Source organism: Argopecten irradians, chromosome 2 (genome assembly GCF_041381155.1).
Source record: "Argopecten irradians isolate NY chromosome 2, Ai_NY, whole genome shotgun sequence".
Lineage (NCBI taxonomy): Eukaryota > Metazoa > Mollusca > Bivalvia > Pectinida > Pectinidae > Argopecten > Argopecten irradians.
Window position 1 is genome coordinate 56994716 of NC_091135.1, and position 26155 is coordinate 57020870.

Sequence of the window (26155 nt, forward strand, 5' to 3'; positions counted from 1 at the left end):
TCAATCAAATTGTTGAGAAGGTGATGATAAGTGTAATATTTACGTTAAGCAAATAACTTTTGCAACACTACAAAATTATCAAACCCGTTTTACATTCACATTTTAAAAATAAAAAAGCCGTTTCCGAAAGGAAGTGGTCATTATTCCAATACTTTTTTTGATTTATTTTTTCATTTCTTCGTTTTACCCATTGTCATTATTTCGCAATTTAAATGTGAAATTTAGTCCGTTTCCTTATTTTGCCGATTATCCCCCGTTCGTGATTTCGCTATTTCAATCTTTCAATTATTGTCGTTTTTAGTTCTCTCATTATCCCTATTGTCTAAGTTATGTTTTCTATTTATAAGAGCACAGCTCTCCGCGCGGCCTAAGGCCGCGTAGAGCGAAGCTCTACTAACCATAACACGTGTGTGAGCATATAGATTCCAATGCATTCTAGTACCCCTTGGACTTTGAAATCGTGTCCCGCGGGAAAAGTCTCGCGCCTCCATGCAGGCAGCCATGTTTTAATTCTCGTTATCAGCACGACGAGATTTGAAATTTTCTCTTTAGACAAAACGTGCTATCAGGATACACTTTGAAATTACTGTTAGTGGTGTTAGATAACTACACAAAGACAAGAACGACACAATAAATGTACTGGTCAAAATGGTATACTGTCTGTGTGTTGTCAAGCGCACTGCACCTTCAACCGTGACGACAGGAAGCTTGGTGCCAAAGATGACGTCACATATTCCCGCGTATTTTTGATACATGGCATGTTGCCAAGTTTTCCGCCTTTGAGAGATTACAGTGAAATATTTCTTTCTGACCTGCAGTATATATGACGACTATCAACATATATTGCTAGACACAAAACATCCATCAATAGTGTTGAAGAATAGCATTTAATAAAAATCAATGATCGGACTACAAGTTTAAACAGTTTTAATGTCGTTCTGAGGTTATTATCCTAAATATATTCACATTTTTACACGTAGCTGCGCTCTTCTGAGGCTTTGCCTTTAATTCATATTAAGAGCGCAGCTCTCTGCACGGCCGAAGGCTGCGTAGAGCGAAGCTCTACTAACCATAACACGTGTGTGAGCATATAAGATTCCAATACATTCCAGTACCCCTTGGACTTTGAAATTGCGTCCCGCGAGAAAAGTCTCGCGCCTCCATGTAGACAGCCATGTTTTAATTCTCGTTATCAGCACGACGAGATTTGAAATTTCTGTACTAGACTAAATGTGTTACCAGTATACGTTTTAAAATTACTGTATTGTTAATCTCGTAGAAAAATATAGACAATATATAAAGTTATGATGTTATAATCTTTTACATGTAGCTGCGCTCTTCTGAGGCTTTGCCTTAAATTCATATTAGAGGTGTCTCGGTAACGTTTTTCTATGTCATTCATCCATATATGTAGAGTTGGGAAACTTTCTGATAATCCGGAAACGGGAAGTCAACACAAGATCCTGCATCGCGCAAGACAGTATCCAAAGTCACACTCTCGCGTGATTACAAAATCACACTCTTGCGTAACGCTTGCAAAAATTCAAAATGAAAACAAGTGAAAGATAATCCTTCCAATTTATTTAAGCATTGATGTCACTATTTTTTAATTTTATCGGGGTATGAAAAAAATTTGTTTACAAACTGTGTGAATCTGTTTGCAAACAATTTTTTTTTTCATAACCCGATAAAATTAAAAAAAATAGTGACATCAATACTTTTAATTAATTTTATACTGTATTTGATAAAATGAAGTGTGTTTAAATGTAACATTATAGTGGTTTTTCAAGGGATTCTTTTTTCCGAATCAATACGTAAAGTCAATGTGTCTATTGTGACGTCACGATAACGTCGGGGTTTCGCGCCATTCTCGATTTTTTTTCATAAGAGCGCAGCTCTCTGCGCGGCCGAAGGCCGCGTAGAGCGAAGCTCTACTAACCATAACACGTGTGTGAGCATATAGATTCCAATACACTCCAGTACCCCTTGGACTTTGAAATTGTGTCCCGCGGGAAAGGTCTCGCGCCTCCATGTAGGCAGCCATGTTTTAATTCTCGTTATCAGCACGACGAGATTTGAAATTTCTGTACTAGACTAAATGTGTTATCAGTATACGCTTTAAAATTACTGTAAGTAGTTTTAATTTACACATGTACAAGAACAACGCAATAAATGTAGTTGTCCAATATGTACTGTGTATGTTCTCAAGCGCACGGCACCGTCAGCACTGACGTCACAAAACCTGACGCCAAAGATGACGGCACAGATTCGCGCGTATTTTTGATAGCATGGCATGTTGCCAAGTTTTCTCTGCATCTGATAAAAACAAGATTGAAGTACGTGTATATTGAACTATTCCATTTGGATTGTTTTGAATTCTTTCTTACTATCGATAGTATTTGCATGTCAGTGAAATATTCTATTGTTAATCTCATAGAAAAATGTAGACAATATAAAGTTATGATGTTATAATCTTTTACATGTAGCTGCGCTCTTCTGAGGCTTTGCCTTAAATTCTTATTACAATGTGTTATTGGCAATGCGCAATTTGTGGCATTTTCGTAACGTAATCAGAAGCCTTGGCTAGCGAAGATGAATTCGTGGGTACACACTAACATCGTATACCAATATCCGGTGTATATAAACAAAGAGAGATAACTCTAATTAAATTCGCGCCGTTGGGAACTCTTCATCATCGCGAAAAGGTCACAAGTTACCTAACTTGCCACTGCGGCGTTACATGATTATTTCTGCCATAACAGTGAAGCTGTTAACTCACAGAGCTTTTCTTGACATTACGACCATATTGAGTTGCTGTCGTCCAATGGTTTTTGATGGTAAGTGTTGTTTAATCACCAGTGATCAGCTGTTCGTGGTTCAAATCTGGAACCAATCTGCACTTGACTTGTTCAAGTTGTTGTCTGTGTTAGATTAATAATGAATTGCCGTCTCGTTTAAACATCTTGTTTAAAATCCTTTTAAATTATTTTCAGATATATGGCGTCTTATTCCGTTGACATAAGGAAAGCTATTCTGAATAATGCAGCTTACAATACATGAAATATATTCATTTAGTTTCATCGCCGTTAAAAGGACTTCTTATGTAACCACATTTGTATGTTAGGCCTATATTTATATAGTATCGATGCACAGTAACACAGTATCATCATGTATGATAAGTGAATCTATAAAACTAATAAAACTCCTTTGTTAGTGATTGTTTCACAAACAGGATACTCAATCAGTCAATGTTGATATGAATTTTAAACTTCATAAAAATACTCAAGTAAACATGAAGAATTCCTTTAAAAAGTCCCTGTCTTGTCAAAGGTTTCACTTGAAATCAGTCTTTTTCAAATTTCTTTGTTTTAATGATAATTGAATTTTTCTTCGCTGCTTTATTTGCAAAATTACTAGTTTTGATAATCATTTAGTTTTGCTTTCCTGATAAATGTGTGAGCTATTTTATTGCTAATGCTAAAGACCACTAAAACCTCTTTTGACCTCTTGAACATGCGGATTCAAATTTCTGTAACAGAAGAGGAGAAAACGTCAGAGGCTAGACTGGATTCACATACATCTGCATATGTAGTTGCTGGTTATCGACCCAGTCAAATCCCGCTGCATGATTCCGCCCTCCTTTTTCAAAGTCTTCGTCCTTGAAGACATACAAGACCCTTATACAACCATCGTGGATATTTATATATTATAATTAGCTGGTCACTGTTTTGTCCTGTGCCACCATAATGTTGTACCCCCAAGGTTACTGGTTTGTAGTGTCACCACAGCAGCTATGTTTTGCCTCAAGTCATTTCTTTATTGTACATATTGTACGTCTAGCTGCAATATTGTAGGTCAAAAGACTTTTAGACAGAAAATGGTGTCGTCTTTAGAGCTACAATTGATGCCTATCACTGCTAATGGAGCAAAGTAATGATTATGCAAACCATTATAAAACGTTTGTTTGCATTTTATCGTTCTTGTTTGATATGCTTACCTACTAGGCAATAAAACTGAACCACATTAAATATCAAATTCTCATCGAGGCATTATTTTTTTTACATAATGCATATGAAGGTCTTTCTGAAGGGAATTTATACGGCAGGTCCACAAATTGTGAATCTGACCTCTTGTGAGCGGTACGATAGATATTAAGAATGGTAGTTATTTTTGTTCTGGACAAAAATAATATGTAAATGCATGTATACGCATAAGATAATTGGAAACCTACAAAGAGTAAAGAAAATTGTGCCGGAGTGATTTTCTGAGGCAGTGTTCCATTACAACACATAGGGACCAATTCGTACCCGGCCGAAAGGTATATTAGGCCGGGTATGTATATTCGTTCTAATTGTACGTCCAGATGACCTCTGCACTGAACACATGTATAAAATTAATTTTTTTTTCTCTTTTCAGGAATCATCACCTCTCCCAAGTAATTGAAACATTGCTGATTTTTTCAGTTAATTCAGAATGTATTCCTTAAAGTTATTTTCAAACCTCGGAGGACACTACCAAACAATAGCACCTTCATTGCATCAAGTCTGTCACAGAGCCAGCTGTTCATTTCGACATGCAATTAATTTCAAATGCAACAACTGTGGTCATGTGACTCGAAATTTCACACAAAGTAGGACTAAATCTTCAACATTGACTGAAGTGACAGCTAAAACGAAGACTAAAGTGAAATATCGTAAATCAAAATATTTTCTATCAGGTTTAGGAATAGTTTCTCTAGGTTTTGGTGCTTACTATTTATCTCTCACGGAGCAAAATAAACGTAAAGTTCGAGTCTTACTTGGTGGCTGTGTTCGATTCTTAAGGTAAGAAAGTTTCAGTTTGTTAAAAAAAAACATACATGAACTTACATTAGTCATTTCAAACTCAACAGCAGTGATTATCATTGTTCTAGCAATTAATCACTAGACAAGCAAACAAACAAATAGCTGTGAAAATATGTTAATGTGTCTGCTGTTGTTATTTATTATTTTATAAAATTATAAAACAAAGTCAAAGCTTACAGCCGTTCACTGTTTTATGCTGGTCACTATAGAAATGTACATGCTTCTTTCCTTATCCCTTATGTCAGGTCATTAAAGATTGGCCTCCTTATATCTGTGGACTACAAATGGCACCTGTGGAATCTAGATGAGATGTCCGAGGAGTATGACCAGGCCATTCGTCCTTGTCACAAGCGGGCAGCGGAGAGGATGCTGCTAGGATGCCTACAGAACGGAGGTCTTTATGTCAAGTTAGGACAGGGCATGGTGTCAATGAACCACATCCTACCCAGGGAATACATCGACTGTCTAGTCATCCTACAGGACAAAGCTCTCAGTAGACGCCCACATGAGGTTAGCTTCTAAATCTTTAGTTGTCATTGTCTTTTGATAACATTTTCATGACATAGTACACTGCATAATCGTTTCATAATATTACTGACTTAGTACTAAAATCTACGTAGAAATCATCAAAATGAGTTGTGTACATATATTGCTACTGAAATCAGTTGTGTACATGTGTTGCTACTGATATCAGTTTTGACATGTGTGTACATGTGTTGCTTTGTTTGACAGGTTGAAGAGCTCTTCAAAGAAGACTTCGGAACCACTCCTCGAGAGATGTTTGCTGAATTTGAAGAAGAACCAATTGCTGCTGCTAGTCTTGCTCAAGTTCACAGAGCTGTGACAAAGGACGGCAAAAAAGTGGCTGTTAAGGTAGCTTTACATTGAACACAATATTAAAGGATTGGTTATCTGATTACACACTACCTAGTGTATACCAGTATCCATACAGAGAACAGTCACCAGTAAAACCTACCTAATGTATACCAGTATCCATACAGAGAACAGTCACCAGTAAAACCTACCTAATGTATACCAGTATCCATACAGAGAACAGTCACCAGGAGAACAGTCACCAGTAAAACCTACCTAATGTATAACAGTATCCATACAGAGAACAGTCACCAGTAAAACCTACCTAGTGTATACCAGTATCCATACAGAGAACAGTCACCAGTAAAACCTACCTAATGTATACCAGTATCCATACAGAGAACAGTCACCAGTAAAACCTACCTAATGTATACCAGTATCCATACAGAGAACAGTCACCAGTAAAACCTACCTAATGTATACCAGTATCCATACAGAGAACAGTCACCAGTAAAACCTACCTAATGTATACCAGTATCCATACAGAGAACAGTCACCAGTAAAACCTACCTAGTGTATAACAGTATCCATACAGAGAACAGTCACCAGTAAAACCTACCTAATGTATACCAGTATCCATACAGAGAACAGTCACCAGTAAAACCTACCTAGTGTATACCAGTATCCATACAGAGAACAGTCACCAGTAAAACCTACCTAATGTATAACAGTATCCATACAGAGAACAGTCACCAGTAAAACCTACCTAATGTATACCAGTATCCATACAGAGAACAGTCACCAGTAAAACCTACCTATGTATATACCAGTATCCATACAGAGAACAGTCACCAGTAAAACCTACCTAATGTATACCAGTATCCATACAGAGAACAGTCACCAGTAAAACCTACCTAGTGTATACCAGTATCCATACAGAGAACAGTCACCAGTAAAACCTACCTAATGTATACCAGTATCCATACAGAGAACAGTCACCAGTAAAACCTACCTATGTATACCAGTATCCATACAGAGAACAGTCACCAGTAAAACCTACCTAGTGTATACCAGTATCCATACAGAGAACAGTCACCAGTAAAACTACCATGTATACCTAGTATACATACAGAGAACAGTCACCAGTAAAACCTACCTATGTATACAGTATCCATACAGAGAACAGTCACCAGTAAAACCTACCTAATGTATACCAGTATCCATACAGAGAACAGTCACCAGTAAAACCTACCTAATGTATACCAGTATCCATACAGAGAACAGTCACCAGTAAAACCTACCTAGTGTATAACCAGTATCCATACAGAGAACAGTCACCAGTAAAACCTACCTAATGTATACCAGTATCCATACAGAGAACAGTCACCAGTAAAACCTACCTAATGTATACCAGTATCCATACAGAGAACAGTCACCAGTAAAAACCTACCTAGTGTATACCAGTATCCATACAGAGAACAGTCACCAGTAAAACCTACCTAATGTATACCAGTATCCATACAGAGAACAGTCACCAGTAAAACCTACCTAGTGTATACCAGTATCCATACAGAGAACAGTCACCAGTAAAACCTACCTATGTATACCAGTATCCATACAGAGAACAGTCACCAGTAAAACCTACCTAATGTATACCAGTATCCATACAGAGAACAGTCACCAGTAAAACCTACCTAGTGTATACCAGTATCCATACAGAGAACAGTCACCAGTACTTGTAAAACCTACCTAGTGTATACCAGTATCCATACAGAGAACAGTCACCAGTAAAACCTACCTAGTGTATAACAGTATCCATACAGAGAACAGTCACCAGTAAAACCTACCTAATGTATACCAGTATCCATCCATACAGAGAACAGTCACCAGTAGTAAAACCTACCTAGTGTATACCAGTATCCATACAGAGAACAGTCACCAGTAAAACCTACCTAGTGTATACCAGTATCCATACAGAGAACAGTCACCAGTAAAACCTACCTAGTGTATAACAGTATCCATACAGAGAACAGTCACCAGTAAAACCTACCTAGTGTATACCAGTATCCATACAGAGAACAGTCACCAGTAAAACCTACCTAATGTATACCAGTATCCATACAGAGAACAGTCACCAGTAAAACCTACCTAGTGTATACCAGTATCCATACAGAGAACAGTCACCAGTAAAACCTACCTACCTAGTGTATACCAGTATCCCATACAGAGAACAGTCACCAGTAAAACCTACCTAATGTATACCAGTATCCATACAGAGAACAGTCACCAGTAAAACCTACCTAGTGTATACCAGTATCCATACAGAGAACAGTCACCAGTAAAACCTACCTAATGTATACCAGTATCCATACAGAGAACAGTCACCAGTAAAACCTACCTAGTGTATACCAGTATCCATACAGAGAACAGTCACCAGTAAAACCTACCTAGTGTATAACAGTATCCATACAGAGAACAGTCACCAGTAAAACCTACCTAATGTATACCAGTATCCATACAGAGAACAGTCACCAGTAAAACCTACCTAGTGTATACCAGTATCCATACAGAGAACAGTCACCAGTAAAACCTACCTAATGTATACCAGTATCCATACAGAGAACAGTCACCAGTAAAACCTACCTAGTGTATACCAGTATCCATACAGAGAACAGTCACCAGTAAAACCTACCTAGTGTATACCAGTATCCATACAGAGAACAGTCACCAGTAAAACCTACCTAATGTATAACCAGTATCCATACAGAGAACAGTCACCAGTAAAACCTACCTAATGTATACCAGTATCCATACAGAGAACAGTCACCAGTAAAACCTACCTAGTGTATACCAGTATCCATACAGAGAACAGTCACCAGTAAAACCTACCTAGTGTATAACAGTATCCATACAGAGAACAGTCACCAGTAAAACCTACCTAGTGTATACCAGTATCCATACAGAGAACAGTCACCAGTAAAACCTACCTAGTGTATACCAGTATCCATACAGAGAACAGTCACCAGTAAAACCTACCTAGTGTATACCAGTATCCATACAGAGAACAGTCACCAGTAAAACCTACCTAATGTATACCAGTATCCATACAGAGAACAGTCACCAGTAAAACCTACCTAAGTGTATACCAGTATCCATACAGAGAACAGTCACCAGTAAAACCTACCTAGTGTATACCAGTATCCATACAGAGAACAGTCACCAGTAAAACCTACCTAATGTATACCAGTATCCATACAGAGAACAGTCACCAGTAAAACCTACCTAATGTATACCAGTATCCATACAGAGAACAGTCACCAGTAAAACCTACCTAGTGTATACCAGTATCCATACAGAGAACAGTCACCAGTAAAACCTACCTAGTGTATACCAGTATCCATACAGAGAACAGTCACCAGTAAAACCTACCTAATGTATACCAGTATCCATACAGAGAACAGTCACCAGTAAAACCTACCTAATGTATACCAGTATCCATACAGAGAACAGTCACCAGTAAAACCTACCTAGTGTATACCAGTATCCATACAGAGAACAGTCACCAGTAAAACCTACCTAGTGTATACCAGTATCCATACAGAGAACAGTCACCAGTAAAACCTACCTAGTGTATACCAGTATCCATACAGAGAACAGTCACCAGTAAAACCCTACCTAGTGTATACCAGTATCCATACAGAGAACAGTCACCAGTAAAACCTACCTAATGTATACCAGTATCCATACAGAGAACAGTCACCAGTAAAACCTACCTAGTGTATACCAGTATCCATACAGAGAACAGTCACCAGTAAAACCTACCTAGTGTATACCAGTATCCATACAGAGAACAGTCACCAGTAAAACCTACCTAGTGTATACCAGTATCCATACAGAGAACAGTCACCAGTAAAACCTACCTAGTGTATACCAGTATCCATACAGAGAACAGTCACCAGTAAAACCTACCTAATGTATACCAGTATCCATACAGAGAACAGTCACCAGTAAAACCTACCTAATGTATACCAGTATCCATACAGAGAACAGTCACCAGTAAAACCTACCTAGTGTATACCAGTATCCATACAGAGAACAGTCACCAGAAAACCTACCTATGTATACCAGTATCCATACAGAGAACAGTCACCAGTAAAACCTACCTATGTATACAGTATCCATACAGAGAACAGTCACCATAAAACCTACCTAATGTATACCAGTATCCATACAGAGAACAGTCACCAGTAAAACCTACCTAGTGTATACCAGTATCCATACAGAGAACAGTCACCAGTAAAACCTACCTAGTGTATACCAGTATCCATACAGAGAACAGTCACCAGTAAAACCTACCTAGTGTATACCAGTATCCATACAGAGAACAGTCACCAGTAAAACCTACCTAATGTATACCAGTATCCATACAGAGAACAGTCACCAGTAAAACCTACCTAATGTATACCAGTATCCATACAGAGAACAGTCACCAGTAAAACCTACCTATACCAGTATCCATACAGAGAACAGTCACCAGTAAAACCTACCATGTATACCAGTATCCATACAGAGAACAGTCACCAGTAAAACCTACCTAGTGTATACCAGTATCCATACAGAGAACAGTCACCAGTAAAACCTACCTAGTGTATACCAGTATCCATACAGAGAACAGTCACCAGTAAAACCTACCTAGTGTATACCAGTATCCATACAGAGAACAGTCACCAGTAAAACCTACCTAATGTATACCAGTATCCATACAGAGAACAGTCACCAGTAAAACCTACCTAGTGTATACCAGTATCCATACAGAGAACAGTCACCAGTAAAACCTACCTAGTGTATACCAGTATCCATACAGAGAACAGTCACCAGTAAAACCTACCTAGTGTATACCAGTATCCATACAGAGAACAGTCACCAGTAAAACCTACCTAGTGTATACCAGTATCCATACAGAGAACAGTCACCAGTAAAACCTACCTAGTGTATATACCAGTATCCATACAGAGAACAGTCACCAGTAATAAAACCTACCTAAGTGTATACCAGCAGTATCCATACAGAGAACAGTCACCAGTAAAACCTACCTAGTGTATACCAGTATCCATACAGAGAGAACAGTCACCAGTAAAACCTACCTAGTGTATACCAGTATCCATACAGAGAACAGTCACCAGTAAAACCTACCTAGTGTATACCAGTATCCATACAGAGAACAGTCACCAGTAAAACCTACCTAATGTATACCAGTATCCATACAGAGAACAGTCACCAGTAAAACCTACCTAATGTATACCAGTATCCATACAGAGAACAGTCACCAGTAAAACCTACCTAATGTATACAGTATCCATACAGAGAACAGTCACCAGTAAAACCTACCTAATGTATACCAGTATCCATACAGAGAACAGTCACCAGTAAAACCTACCTAATGTATACCAGTATCCATACAGAGAGAACAGTCACCAGTAAAACCTACCTAGTGTATAACCAGTATCCATACAGAGAACAGTCACCAGTAAAACCTACCTAATGTATACCAGTATCCATACAGAGAACAGTCACCAGTAAAACCTACCTAATGTATACCAGTATCCATACAGAGAACAGTCACCAGTAAAACCTACCTAGTGTATACCAGTATCCATACAGAGAACAGTCACCAGTAAAACCTACCTAGTGTATACCAGTATCCATACAGAGAACAGTCACCAGTAAAACCTACCTAATGTATACCAGTATCCATACAGAGAACAGTCACCAGTAAAACCTACCTAATGTATACCAGTATCCATACAGAGAACAGTCACCAGTAAAACCTACCTAATGTATACCAGTATCCATACAGAGAACAGTCACCAGTAAAACCTACCTAATGTATACCAGTATCCATACAGAGAACAGTCACCAGTAAAACCTACCTAGTGTATACAGTACGCATACAGAAAGAAACAGTCACAGTAAAACCTACCTAGTGTATACCAGTATCCATACAGAGAACAGTCACCAGTAAAACCTACCTAATGTATACCAGTATCCATACAGAGAACAGTCACCAGTAAAACCTACCTAGTGTATACCAGTATCCATACAGAGAACAGTCACCAGTAAAACCTACCTAATGTATACCAGTATCCATACAGAGAACAGTCACCAGTAAAACCTACCTAGTGTATACCAGTATCCATACAGAGAACAGTCACCAGTAAAACCTACCTAATGTATAACAGTATCCATACAGAGAACAGTCACCAGTAAAACCTACCTAGTGTATAACCAGTATCCATACAGAGAACAGTCACCAGTAAAACCTACCTAATGTATACCAGTATCCATACAGAGAACAGTCACCAGTAAAACCTACCTAATGTATACCAGTATCCATACAGAGAACAGTCACCAGTAAAACCTACCTAGTGTATACCAGTATCCATACAGAGAACAGTCACCCAGTAAAACCTACCTAGTGTATACCAGTATCCATACAGAGAACAGTCACCAGTAAAACCTACCTAATGTATACCAGTATCCATACAGAGAACAGTCACCAGTAAAACCTACCTAGTGTATACCAGTATCCATACAGAGAACAGTCACCAGTAAAACCTACCTAATGTATACCAGTATCCATACAGAGAACAGTCACCAGTAAAACCTACCTAATGTATACCAGTATCCATACAGAGAACAGTCACCAGTAAAACCTACCTATGTATACCAGTATCCATACAGAGAACAGTCACCAGTAAAACCTACCTAATGTATACCAGTATCCATACAGAGAACAGTCACCAGTAAACCTACCTAATGTATACCAGTATCCATACAGAGAACAGTCACCAGTAAAACCTACCTAATGTATACCAGTATCCATACAGAGAACAGTCACCAGTAAAACCTACCTAGTGTATACCAGTATCCATACAGAGAACAGTCACCAGTAAAACCTACCTAATGTATACCAGTATCCATACAGAGAACAGTCACCAGTAAAACCTACCTAGTGTATACCAGTATCCATACAGAGAACAGTCACCAGTAAAACCTACCTAATGTATACCAGTATCCATACAGAGAACAGTCACCAGTAAAACCTACCTAATGTATACCAGTATCCATACAGAGAACAGTCACCAGTAAAACCTACCTAATGTATACCAGTATCCATACAGAGAACAGTCACCAGTAAAACCTACCTAGTGTATACCAGTATCCATACAGAGAACAGTCACCAGTAAAACCTACCTAGTGTATACCAGTATCCATACAGAGAACAGTCACCAGTAAAACCTACCTAGTGTATACCAGTATCCATACAGAGAACAGTCACCAGTAAAACCTACCTAGTGTATACCAGTATCCATACAGAGAACAGTCACCAGTAAAACCTACCTAGTGTATACCAGTATCCATACAGAGAACAGTCACCAGTAAAACCTACCTAGTGTATACCAGTATCCATACAGAGAACAGTCACCAGTAAAACCTACCTAGTGTATACCAGTATCCATACAGAGAACAGTCACCAGTAAAACCTACCCTAGTGTATACCAGTATCCATACAGATGTTCCAGAATCATACAGTCACCAGTAAAACCTACCTAGTGATACCAGTTATCCATACAGAGAACAGTCACCAGTAAAACCTACCTAGTGTATACCAGTATCCATACAGAGAACAGTCACCAGTAAAACCTACCTAGTGTATACCAGTATCCATACAGAGAACAGTCACCAGTAAAACCTACCTAATGTATACCAGTATCCATACAGAGAACAGTCACCAGTAAAACCTACCTAATGTATACCAGTATCCATACAGAGAACAGTCACCAGTAAAACCTACCTAGTGTATACCAGTATCCATACAGAGAACAGTCACCAGTAAAACCTACCTAATGTATACCAGTATCCATACAGAGAACAGTCACCAGTAAAACCTACCTAATGTATACCAGTATCCATACAGAGAACAGTCACCAGTAAAACCTACCTAATGTATACCAGTATCCATACAGAGAACAGTCACCAGTAAAACCTACCTAGTGTATACCAGTATCCATACAGAGAACAGTCACCAGTAAAACCTACCTAATGTATACCAGTATCCATACAGAGAACAGTCACCAGTAAAACCTACCTAATGTATACCAGTATCCATACAGAGAACAGTCACCAGTAAAACCTACCTAGTGTATACCAGTATCCATACAGAGAACAGTCACCAGTAAAACCTACCTAGTGTATACCAGTATCCATACAGAGAACAGTCACCAGTAAAACCTACCTAGTGTATACCAGTATCCATACAGAGAACAGTCACCAGTAAAACCTACCTAATGTATACCAGTATCCATACAGAGAACAGTCACCAGTAAAACCTACCTAATGTATACCAGTATCCATACAGAGAACAGTCACCAGTAAAACCTACCTAGTGTATACCAGTATCCATACAGAGAACAGTCACCAGTAAAACCTACCTAGTGTATAACAGTATCCATACAGAGAACAGTCACCAGTAAAACCTACCTAATGTATACCAGTATCCATACAGAGAACAGTCACCAGTAAAACCTACCTAGTGTATACCAGTATCCATACAGAGAACAGTCACCAGTAAAACCTACCTAGTGTATACCAGTATCCATACAGAGAACAGTCACCAGTAAAACCTACCTAATGTATACCAGTATCCATACAGAGAACAGTCACCAGTAAAACCTACCCGTGTATAACAGTATCCATACAGAGAACAGTCACCAGTAAAACCTACCTAATGTATACCAGTATCCATACAGAGAACAGTCACCAGTAAAACCTACCTAATGTATACCAGTATCCATACAGAGAACAGTCACCAGTAAAACCTACCTAATGTATACCAGTATCCATACAGAGAACAGTCACCAGTAAAACCTACCTAATGTATACCAGTATCCATACAGAGAACAGTCACCAGTAAACCTACCTAGTGTATAACAGTATCCATACAGAGAACAGTCACCAGTAAAACCTACCTAGTGTATACCAGTATCCATACAGAGAACAGTCACCAGTAAAACCTACCTAATGTATACCAGTATCCATACAGAGAACAGTCACCAGTAAAACCTACCTAATGTATACCAGTATCCATACAGAGAACAGTCACCAGTAAAACCTACCTAATGTATACCAGTATCCATACAGAGAACAGTCACCAGTAAAACCTACCTAATGTATACCAGTATCCATACAGAGAACAGTCACCAGTAAAACCTACCTATGTATACCAGTATCCATACAGAGAACAGTCACCAGTAAAACCTACCTAGTGTATAACAGTATCCATACAGAGAACAGTCACCAGTAAAACCTACCTAATGTATACCAGTATCCATACAGAGAACAGTCACCAGTAAAACCTACCTAATGTATACCAGTATCCATACAGAGAACAGTCACCAGTAAAACCTACCTAATGTATACCAGTATCCATACAGAGAACAGTCACCAGTAAAACCTACCTATGTATACCAGTATCCATACAGAGAACAGTCACCAGTAAAACCTACCTAATGTATACCAGTATCCATACAGAGAACAGTCACCAGTAAAACCTACCTAATGTATACCAGTATCCATACAGAGAACAGTCACCAGTAAAACATATAGAGGTTATCTTACTTGTCATTCTTCCCATTTTAATCGAGGAAATTAAGTTGGTGGAAAACAACTTTACAGTTAATGTAGTGTAATTTAGTCCCCCGCTATTAAAAGCAATATACTAAGATTATTAATGCTTTCTAACATATTAACTCCTAAAAGGTTTCCCAGTTTATTTGTGATGACTGTTGTGTTATGAACTTTCAATAACTTTGAGATTTTCCTTATTTTACAGGTTCAGTACATTGACCTCCAGGACCGTTTCTATGGTGACATTAAGACCTGTGAGATTATCCTCGAGCTGATTGGTTGGATACATCCAAAATTTGGGTTTGCATGGGCACTGCAGGTAAAACATCTAACTGTCACCCATATAAATAATATTCCAAAACTTACATTTCTATTTTCTACAGACAAAATTAATTTAGTTTTGAGATTAAAATTAAATAGCTTGATTGATAATGTGTATCATTCTTGAAAAAACTGTCAGTAGTGTTATTTAAGAACGGACATTTGGTAAGGATGTGTGCTTAAGTTTTTTTCTTCTTGTGAAGATAATATCAACTGTATGATGTTGCTTAATTATTTCAGGACTTGAAAGGAACCCTAGAATTAGAACTTGATTTTATCAATGAAGGTAAAAATGGTGAACGATGTTACAAAGATCTACACCACCTGAATTATGTCTACGTACCAAAGATTTACTGGGACATGACTAGCAAAGTGAGTACCTCATGTCTTACTTCACAGATCCCTCGCAAAACTCAATTTGAACACATAGAATTTAGTATTACAGTTTTTCAGACGTTATTTAGGGGCACATTAGGCAGGAAAGGGTCTGTTTTAACATATAGCAGTAGGTCTAAAAGTACAATTTTGTTAAACCATCCCCTCCTTGTTGAATGGATATCACTCATATTTTCTATGTAGCACCTTTATGGGTTAGGGATTCAAAACAATATGAGTGCCTGAAATTCTGGGGGCCTGAATGGTTCTAAGCCAGATACATGTTTATTTTACTGAATTAAAACTGTTGAGCGATACATGCCCCTGTGCTTGTTATTACTGAATTAAAACAGTTGAGCGATAAAGGCCCCTGTGCTTGTTGTACTTTGTTTGCCTGCCCTAATAAATTGATGTAATTTGTGTGTTGACAGCGAGTTTTAACGACAGAGTTTATTGATGGCTGTAAGATCAGTGATTCTACAGCGATCAGAGATATGGGGCTCTCTCTCAAAGATGTAAGTACTCTGCCTTTACTGTGCTAGTTACTGTAAACCACAGCAAGAATTGTATATAACATAAAGTGACATTTGACAGTAAGAGCCATTGATTGTGAATTTGTGTATTTGCAAATATGTTCAAAATAATGATGACTTTTGCCAGCAGTGAAGCATCTTTAATCATTTATATCAATAATCTATATGTAATTTTCACAAGTCAGAAGTAACAAATGGACATATACAATTCTTCATATTGTCTTTAATTAAAACTTGATTATTGTAATTAACAGATAACATATATTGTAATTAACAGATAACATATATTGAAGGGACATAACCACTCATTACTTTCCTTAGACTATTTCATGCATTTCACTGCTTCTCAGCAAGTCATCTCAAACGTATTGTTTTGGCAAATGTATTTCCCATACAAGTCTGATAAAATATATACCTTACTGTTTTTAATATTTAAAGTATTATCTTATTTGATCATGACCCCAATTTTGTATTTAATCAAAATAAAGCCTGGATTAAAGCAATGGAAAAGATATACATGTAGCAAGATGGTCCTAAGCTGTAATGTATGTATGTAATTTTTGTTAAGATGATTAAAGCATATACATACTATCTATGCGTTAAATATGACTTTTCTGATGTTTTTCACCAGGTGGATCAGAAACTAGTAAAATGTTTCTCAGAGCAGATTTTCCTCTCTGGATTTGTACATGCCGACCCCCATCCTGGAAACGGTAATGCTATGTTCTCCCGAATGCTTTTCCATATTGTGAACAGCAAAGGTTCTGCTTCAATGTTGTCTTTGTTTATACTGTTAAAAGATTTCAGTTTCCTTGGTATTGTGACTAGTGATTTTTTGGTACTAGAAATGTATATTGTTATGTATGATGTTGCAGGATTTGTAGAGGAAAGAGATAATTGACCACTTTTAAACTCGCCTCTTGAAGATAGGGCAGTTTAAGGATTCACACTGGTATCTGTGTTATTGGTGGTTAAGGTTTCGATCCAAGTTGTGTAATGCTGTTACAACTGACACTGATTTCTTACATTTATATAAGACTGTAGCTGTTGTGATTGGTGTCATTTTTACCATATTTTGAGAATTCCGAGAGGCCCCAAGGGCCAAATATACTAAGTGGGAGTCTTGGTCCAAGTTGTGATTTTTTTTGCTGTTTATGTAACAATTCACTTAAATGTAAAAATTTGTGGTTGAAATTTGAAAATATCAGGAAATTGAGAATTTTAATGACAGAGACTGAGGATCCAAATATGACATCATTGTTGTCAAGTTGTGAAATTGTTTTCTGTTTTACCTGACATGGATTTCTGCATTCACTTAGGAATAGATACATGTACAATGGATTTAGGCAAACATTTTCAGGAAGAAATTACAGAATCTTCAGAATATCAAGAGGTCCAATTGCCAAAATGTACCTTTGTCGTTGACGTTAAGTCTTATGTCATAATGGGGCCAGAGACACACTTTGTTGTTCTCAAACAGCTTTTGTTTGACTGTTTCAGTGTTTGTACGTAAGAGAAGTGATAACAGTGCTGAACTTGTGCTCCTGGACCATGGTCTGTATGATATCCTCACACCATCCCACCGACAGTCCCTCTGCCATCTATTTAAGGCCATTGTTATGCATAATGAAGAAAACATGCAGAAATATTCCTTAGAGCTCGGAGTAGAAGGTAAGGGAATGTAGAATGTTACATTGAAGATGTATGGTGAAGAAATGATAAAGATGTGTAGTAATATCACATATTAAAAAAGGTACAAGGTATGGATGATAGGCATTTGAGAAATTATAATTTCGTTAAATAATACATTACAGGGAATATGTTGAAACAGGATGAAGAATTTTGATTCAATAAAATTTCTATAAACTCCTGTTCTTCTATCAAACAATTAAAATTTAAAATTCCTGTTCTTCTATCTAACAATTAAGATTTAAAATTCATGTTCTCCTATCAAACAATTAAAATTTAAAATTCCTGTTCTTTTATCAAACAATTTTATATTGACATGTATCAGTTTCAAAGATTATGCATTATATTTGGAAAATTCAAAATTGTTGAAATAAAGGAAACTTGATGTGATAATTGAATTGACCTTATTTATCTGTTTCTGTGTACTCTATGTCTCACAGCTGTGTCCTGTTTATATGAAATATTGCTTTAGATTAGTAATCTTACACAGTTTGAAAGAGAAAAAATAAGTCATAAACAAAAATAAGTCAAAAACATGAATAAGAAGACCTCAAATTACTTTCAGAAAAAGCATCAGCGATTCTATCTAGTCTCTAAATCCTCCTATGTAAACTTGTATTCCAGATTACCGGATTTTTTCTATGATGGTAAAACAGGGTCCAATTAAGTTCAAGAACCATTCTTTCTTTCGCCATCACATAACTTCAAAACGCCAGTTTTATAAACTACCACCGGACATCCAGGTTGAATGGAAAGAGGATTACGAGAAAATGTGGGAGCGCTTCAGAGAAACGTTTAAAGATATGCCAATGTGCCTGTATTTCATTTTCAGGTATCTTCACCAAGAGTCATGATAATGTAGCCATACAAAGCTGTAGCAACAAACTCATGTATTGATTTAACACAGTATTATAGCATTTTTGGAATAAATATCGTAGAGTCATAGATTGTTCACAGTAAGTAAGGTTCAAGTCAAAGAAAGGCTTTCATGTATTTTGAAATACATGTACAGGTAATCAGATGTTAAAAATCATATCAAAATTTTTAAAAAAGGTCCATTTTCATGTAATATTCCCTTAAAATACGCAAAACAATTTGTTTGAAAATTGATAAATGTTAAAGAAAAATGAAGATCACTTTTAAATTTCTTCGAAATACATGTTTTTGCTACAGCTTTTCGTAAACCAATGCTAAATGTTCTATCAATTCCTGCTGTAAAGCAGTCCGGGCAGAGAGTGATTTGTTTCCTGACTTACCATAAATTAGCTGGGCTTTTACTTTCTAATTAACGATAGTTTTCTGACAACCCAAACAGTAGCATTGTGCAAGGTATTGAACACTCAAGCCAACGATGTTTTTTTACATGTTAAATATATAGTGGCAAGGGATTTTGTCTAATTTACCGTAGTTTTCTCTAAGCTTTGTTTGGTAGCTACTCCTTGTAGATTTTATTATATGTAATCATCACTTGTACAGCTCTATTCCTACGCCATTTTAGAGTAATCTTCACAAAATACCATGATATCTCTGAAAGGATGTCTGCCAAAGATGGAGGCTACTTTTGTTATATTTATTAGAAAATGTGACTATTTGTCTGGTTGAAGGATCATGGTGAAATACCAGTAATGCTGCACTAAGCATTGGTTGTTTTTTTATCAGCTTCTTTTATGTTATTGACCATACAATAGTGGTTTTTCTCCAGCTACCCTGGCTTACTTCGTTTAATTTTCTGGCCTTCTAGTTACAGAGCTGGTTGTTTGTTTTGGCTTTCAGGGTTAGCTATACAAGAAGAAATCTATCCAGCAGAAATCTGTCTATAATAAAAAACAAACTGTAAAATGTCAGTTGATAATCTCCTGTTTAGCATTATTTTGCTGTTGTATCTTGTCAGATCACATGGTATTTGGAGAAATCCTCCTTCAGAGGCCAGTATCACGCAAAAGTCTCCATATCCCTAACCGAATGACTGATAAGGACCTAGAACACATGAGAATCATGGCACAAAAACATTTTGACAAAATCATGGTTGTTCTCAAAGACATGCCTCGGACAATGCTGCTGCTTGTCAGGTTGGTTGTCAGGGGACAGGGTTACATGGGTTGGTTGTCAAGGGGAAGGGTTATTTGGGTTGGCTGTCAGGGGAAAGGGTTACATGGGTTGGTTGTCTGGGGGAAGGGTTACAAGAGGTTGGTTGTCAGAGGGAAGGGTTACAAGAGGTTGGATGTCAGGGGGAAGGGTAACATGGGTTGGATGTCAAGGGAAAGGGTTACAAGAGGTCGGATGTCGGGGGGCAGGGTTACAAGAGGTTGGATGTCAGGGGGAAAGGTTACATGGGTTGGTTGTCAGGGGACAGGGTTACATGGGTTGGTTGTCAGGGGGAAGGGTTACATGAGTTGGTTGTCCAGGGGAAGGGTTACAAGAGGTTGGTTGTCAAGGGGAAGGGTTACAAGAGGTTGGATGTCAGGGGGAAGGGTTACAAGAGGTTGGATGTCAGGAGGAAGGGTTACAAGAGGTTTGTTGTCAGGGGGAAGGGTTGCAAGAGGTTTTTTGTCAGGGGAAGGGTTACAAGAGGTTGGATATCAGGGCGAAGGGTTACAAGAGGTTGGTTGTCAGGGGACATGGTTACATGGGTTGGTTGTCAGGGGACAGGGTTACATAGGTTGGTTGTCAGGGGACATGGTTACATGGGTTGGTTGTCAGGGGACAGGGTTACATGGGTTGGTTGTCAGGGGGAAGGGTTACATAGGTTGGATGTCAGGAGGAAGGGTTACAAGAGGTTGGATGTCAGGGGACAGGGTAACATAGGTTGGTTGTCAGGGGACAGGATTACATCGGTTGGTTGTCAGGGGGAAGGGTTACAAGAGGTTGGATGTCAGGGGGAAGGGTTATGGGTTGACATGGGTTGGTTGTCAGGGGATAGGGTTACATAGGTTGGTTGTCAGGGGACAGGGTTACATGGGTTGGTTGTCAGGAGACAGGGTTACATGTGTTGGTTGTCAGGGGACAGGGTTACATGGGTTGGTTGTCAGGGGAAAGGGTTACATGGGTTAGTTGTCTGGGGGGGAAAGATTACTAGAGGTTGGATGTCGGGGAGAGGGTTACATACGTTGGTTGTCAAGGGGTGGGTTCTACATGAAGTTTGTTGTCAGGGGAACAAGGTTTGCACATATTTGGTTGTGATGGGTTGGGGGTTTATACATCAGGTTGAATTGGCTGTCAGAGATCACATGGTTGGTTGTGATGGGGTGGGGGTATACATCAGGTTGAATTGGCTGTCAGAGAGCACATGGTTGGTTGTGATGGGGTGGGGGTATACATCAGGTTGAATTGGCTGTCAGAGATCACATGGTTGGTTGTGATGGAGTGGGGGTATACATCAGGTTGAATTGGCTGTCAGAGATCACATGGTTGGTTGTGATGGGGTGGGGGTTTACATCCGGTTGAATTGGCTGTCAGAGAGCACATGGTTGGTTGTGATTGGGTGGGGGTGTATATCAGGTTGAATTAGCTGTCAGAGATCACATGGTTGGTTGTGATGGGGTGGGGGTTTACATCAGGTTGAATTGGCTGTCAGAGATCACATGGTTGGTTGTGATGGGGTGGGGGTATACATCAGGTTGAGTTGGCTGTCAGAGATCACATGGTTGGTTGTGATTGGGTGGGGGTATATATCAGGTTGAATTGGCTGTCAGAGAGCACATGGTTGGTTGTGATGGGGTGGGGGTTTACATCAGGTTGAATTGGCTGTCAGAGATCACATGGTTGGTTGTGATGGGGTGGGGGTATACATCAGGTTGAATTGGCTGTCAGAGAGCACATGGTTGGTTGTGATGGGGTCAGGGTATACATCCAGTTGAATTGGCTGTCAGAGATCACATGGTTGGTTGTGATGGGGTCAGGGTATACATGAGAATATTTGTCAGTAGATCTTTTATTTTGATTATTTCTCAGGAAGAACTACTGTTAACCAACTTTTATTCACGTGCAATTTACTTTCACGAATTTCGCAATTTTAAATTTCACGAAAGTTAATCTCCACGAATTATGACTTAGTTTACTGTACTGTAAAACTGTAGTTTACTTCATTACGTAGTTATTGTTTCTTTTTTAGCATGTATAGACGTTGTCTTTTTTTGTTTCAAACATGCTAACACAGACATGTTTATCCAAAGAAAAATCAACACATACTGATCATTGCCAATACTGGCAGGTTCTGTTGTTTATTTGTGTGTGAGTTCTATTCAGTCATACATGCTTGTATAGGGATTAACACTTGTACGCATACACACATAGCTTTTAGTCGGGAGAGTTCTTTTAACCCTCGTGACGAGTACAAGTTGTATATATGACTATAATATACAGCTATAATCTATTTCAAAAAGCCGGCCTGGAACTCCTCTCTGAGTATTATTAAATGTTCTGCCAAAGATAATCTCTGTGAATTGGTTTTGGAACAGAATTCGCGAAATAAAAGTTGGTTTACAGTAAATGGATCACACACCAATCCTTCATTCTGTGTCCTTCATTCATTTTGGTTCCCAAATTTGTGCATGTTCTAGTGTTTGAAAACAGTATAATATGGCCGATATGCAGCCATTGTAAATTTAACAATTGAAGATGATTAATAGATGTGAATGTTTCCTGAGGGTCCCTAGTTGTATATAATAGTATGGAAAACATTTGATCATATTTACAATAAATGCTATTTATAGAAGCACTGAAAGGATTATTCTTTGACTTTAGCATATTTTTCACTTCTCGCAGAGTAATAAAGTGAAATAAATTCCAAAGATAAATCACCACATTTGACATTATTGAATATGATTTCTCGGAGTGAGTAGTAATGCGTTTTTTTGCTGTGTACAGGAATATGAACACCATCAGGGCCATCTGTAGAGAACATGGACATGTAGTAGACAGATACGGAATCATGGCACGAAGGTATGTATCTATGTCAATCAAGGTTATTCAAGGTCATTCAAGGCCAACCGAGGTCAGTCAAGGCCAGTTAGGGTCAGCCAAGTAATAAAGTTGGTTCATACCTTTGTGTATGTTTAATTTAGTATATGCTTTTTAAGTCAAGGTCAGCTAAGGGCTGTGGGTTAATTCTTTAGCACTTTAGCGTTCTGTAAAATAATTACAGTTATAATTTATGATATAGTGTCCTAGATAAAATTTCATACCTAGTGATGTCATCCATCAAAACACCAAGCATATCTTCGCCATTTTTTGCATATTTGTCCCTGGTCCTTTTGACAGACGACTCGTCAATCTCCATGTTGTTTGTTGACTGATCTCGTAAACCCTCTAGATGCTAGGTCAAATAACGAGAAAAAGTCGCCCAATATCATATTAGACGAGTTGCATCAATTTTTTTCAATATTGGCCGAGTTTGGCCAAATACAGCTCGGCCGGAAAATCCATACTAGTGTAATAACATAGATAGTTAATTAATAATACAAGTTACAAATGTATCTGTGATTATGTTACAGCGCCATTACCGGATGTCAAAAGACAGGAGAGTTCCATTTAACCCTGTCTGGACGAGTACGAGCGTGGTGGGAGCGTTGTATATATGACTATAATATACAGCTTGAGAAGATGAAAATGTGGGCAGGCGTCCTATACATACGGATCATGGCCTTCCTTGGCCGCATGCCTGATCTGGAGAAAATACAGAAGATTGTCAAGGAACAACAGGACAAAAACAGGTGAGTTCAGCTTCAGGTTTGTAATACTAGTAGCTTAGGTTGTTACCTAGCCGCTATAATGTAGCTATGGATGACAGACGGAAGATTATTTGTCTAATTGTTACCTACACCATAAGGAGTGATTAAATAAAAGTTTACTTTTGATCTCCTTTCATTCTCATCAATTGTTGTGTAACTATCTCTGTAGACCAATGACCAACAATCTGATTTCTTCTACAGGGCTTTCAACAGTGACGTGTACACCTAATGACCGTGCCCCCAAGGGAGTTCCATATTCTGACCCTAGCCCGTATGCCAACAACACAAGAAGATTGACGATACCAAATCAATGTAAAAGATAATCAACTTAATGATGTTCATCAAAGGGCCACTACCTTTCCGAAACAAAAAAAGTTTCTGTAAAACAATTATAACATAATAAATTGATAACAATGGCCTAAGATGAGGTTACAACACCAAACAAATTAAAATCTACATGTATATTGACAAGTAGGTCATGATCAGCTAGCTAACAGTTAGGCCTATATGGGTCATTCTCAAAATAATGGACAATTTCAATAAGGAAAAATGACAAAAAATACTTATGATTTTTTTCCAAACTTTATTCATTTAAGAGGCCTCAAAACAAATTTAACATAAACAAATTATGACATCTCCAAATAAGCCGATATTAAAATTATACGACCTCGAACACAGGCAGTCAAGGTCATTAAATCATGGATGGTGTAAAGTAACATCAAAGACATTTATCTTCTTCTCATTGAGTATTCAAACAAAGTAAAACACTTATCTTTTTATATAATTCTACCCTACAAGCATACCTAATAATCTAATATTCCAACATCAAAATGACAGAAAATTTCAATAATGGAAAAGTAAAACACATTCACAAAAAAACTAATAACAGCATGGAAGGCAAAAAGTCACAGCAACGACAGTTCTGTTGTCTTATTGAGTATTTATGAGAAGCATGATGGAATGTTTTGAATTTTTCAAACTATCAACCTGTCTTACACTGTTTCACAACTTACTTTAGTAAAGCTAAAAGGATATTGCTACTAAAGTATTATTAGGACAATGAAAAATAAAAGTAACAGCAGGGACTTTGAAAAGTGATAATAAGGACACTTAATTGCCATCCTCTCTTTGAGTACCCAGGTTTACCAAACAAAATAAAGCACAAATCTTGAAATAAGAAATAAGACAATTTTTTCGGCTGCTTTTATTGAAAATGGATAAGCCTTATTAAATCTGAGTTACGAAAAACATAAAACATGTATTCACTAAAACTATGATGAGGTGTCAGTGTCAATATGGACAATGTTAGTTATAGCAAGGTGTATCTTCCCGATATGTTCAAATGTGGCATACAGATGAGATCAAAATTCTCAGTCAATGCTACCTAATTCTTTCTAGATTTTTGGGTTTACCTTAAAGTGTGCTACAGAACCCTCCTTTTGAGTAGGTTCTGGAATAACTGCAAGTATATTTAAATAATTTTCATGCAGATACCAACACTTATCTCTGAATTTTTAGACCAAAAAGAAACAGTTATTCCCTCTTCATCTTTCTTTTACATGGGATCATCCCCTATAACAACATTTGCTTCTCCCTACTCTCTCTATCCTTCAAGGGGATCATCCCCTACAAAAACATGTGCTTCTCCTTCATTTTCCTTTCGCTCCATCTGATTGTCCCCACGCAGTAACAACATTTGCTTCTCCTTCATTTTCCTTTCGCTCCATCTGATTGTCCCCATGCAGTAACAACATTTGCTTCTCCTTCATTTTCCTTTCGCTCCATCTGATTGTCCCCAGTAACAATATTTGCTTCTCCCTCCTCTATCTCTTTCATCTTTCTCTTCTTCAATCTCATCGTCCCTGACATCACCATTTGTTTCTCCTTCATCTTGCTTTTCCTCAATCTGATTGTTGCTATCATTTACAACTGCTTCCCCTCCATTCTTGCTCTCATTTCCACCTCTTCTTGTCTGCATTTAAGCTTTAAATCCTACTCCTCTTTCATCCTTGGATGGATTTCATCCATATTTGGTGTGAAACATCATTGGGGAAGGGACATTCATATTTTATATAAATAAGCCTGGTCTGACCCCTAGGGGCTGAGGGATGGGGCCCAAAAAAGGGCAAAATTTTCTTAATTTTAGCTTTAAAATCCTACTTCT

General features: G+C 37.9%; 1 protein-coding gene across 3 annotated transcripts; it reads left to right on the forward strand.

Annotated features, from left to right (window-relative positions):
• The first annotated feature begins 2682 nt into the window (after nucleotides 1-2682).
• Nucleotides 2683-25960, forward strand: LOC138316035 (uncharacterized aarF domain-containing protein kinase 5-like). 3 transcript variants are annotated; one of them, XM_069257507.1, is made up of 13 exons: nucleotides 2683-2837; nucleotides 4417-4823; nucleotides 5090-5354; nucleotides 5577-5717; nucleotides 15550-15663; nucleotides 15906-16037; nucleotides 16472-16555; nucleotides 17205-17286; nucleotides 18074-18244; nucleotides 18887-19094; nucleotides 23129-23203; nucleotides 23755-23973; nucleotides 24193-25960. In XM_069257507.1, exons 2-13 carry the CDS (start codon nucleotides 4474-4476, stop codon nucleotides 24218-24220), a joined length of 1869 nt encoding a protein of 622 aa, XP_069113608.1. In that variant the 5' UTR covers nucleotides 2683-2837; nucleotides 4417-4473; the 3' UTR covers nucleotides 24221-25960. The 3 variants fall into 3 exon arrangements, 2 of the variants coding, with proteins under 2 accessions (XP_069113608.1, XP_069113609.1); XM_069257508.1 differs by lacking the exon at nucleotides 18887-19094 and adding an exon at nucleotides 20154-20331; XR_011207584.1 differs by lacking the exons at nucleotides 23755-23973; nucleotides 24193-25960 and adding an exon at nucleotides 20154-20331.
• The last annotated feature ends 195 nt before the right edge of the window (nucleotides 25961-26155 follow it).

What these genes read in the sequence shown, in the direction of transcription:
- LOC138316035 (XM_069257507.1), top strand. Translation starts at nt 4,474, where the DNA reads ATGTATTCCTTAAAGTTATTTTCAAACCTCGGAGGACACTACCAAACA. An exon ending in GCAAAAAAGTGGCTGTTAAG is followed by an intron (nt 5,718 to 15,549) that starts GTAGCTTTACAT and finishes CTTATTTTACAG; the next exon opens with GTTCAGTACATTGACCTCCA. An exon ending in TACGGAATCATGGCACGAAG is followed by an intron (nt 23,204 to 23,754) that starts GTATGTATCTAT and finishes ATTATGTTACAG; the next exon opens with CGCCATTACCGGATGTCAAA.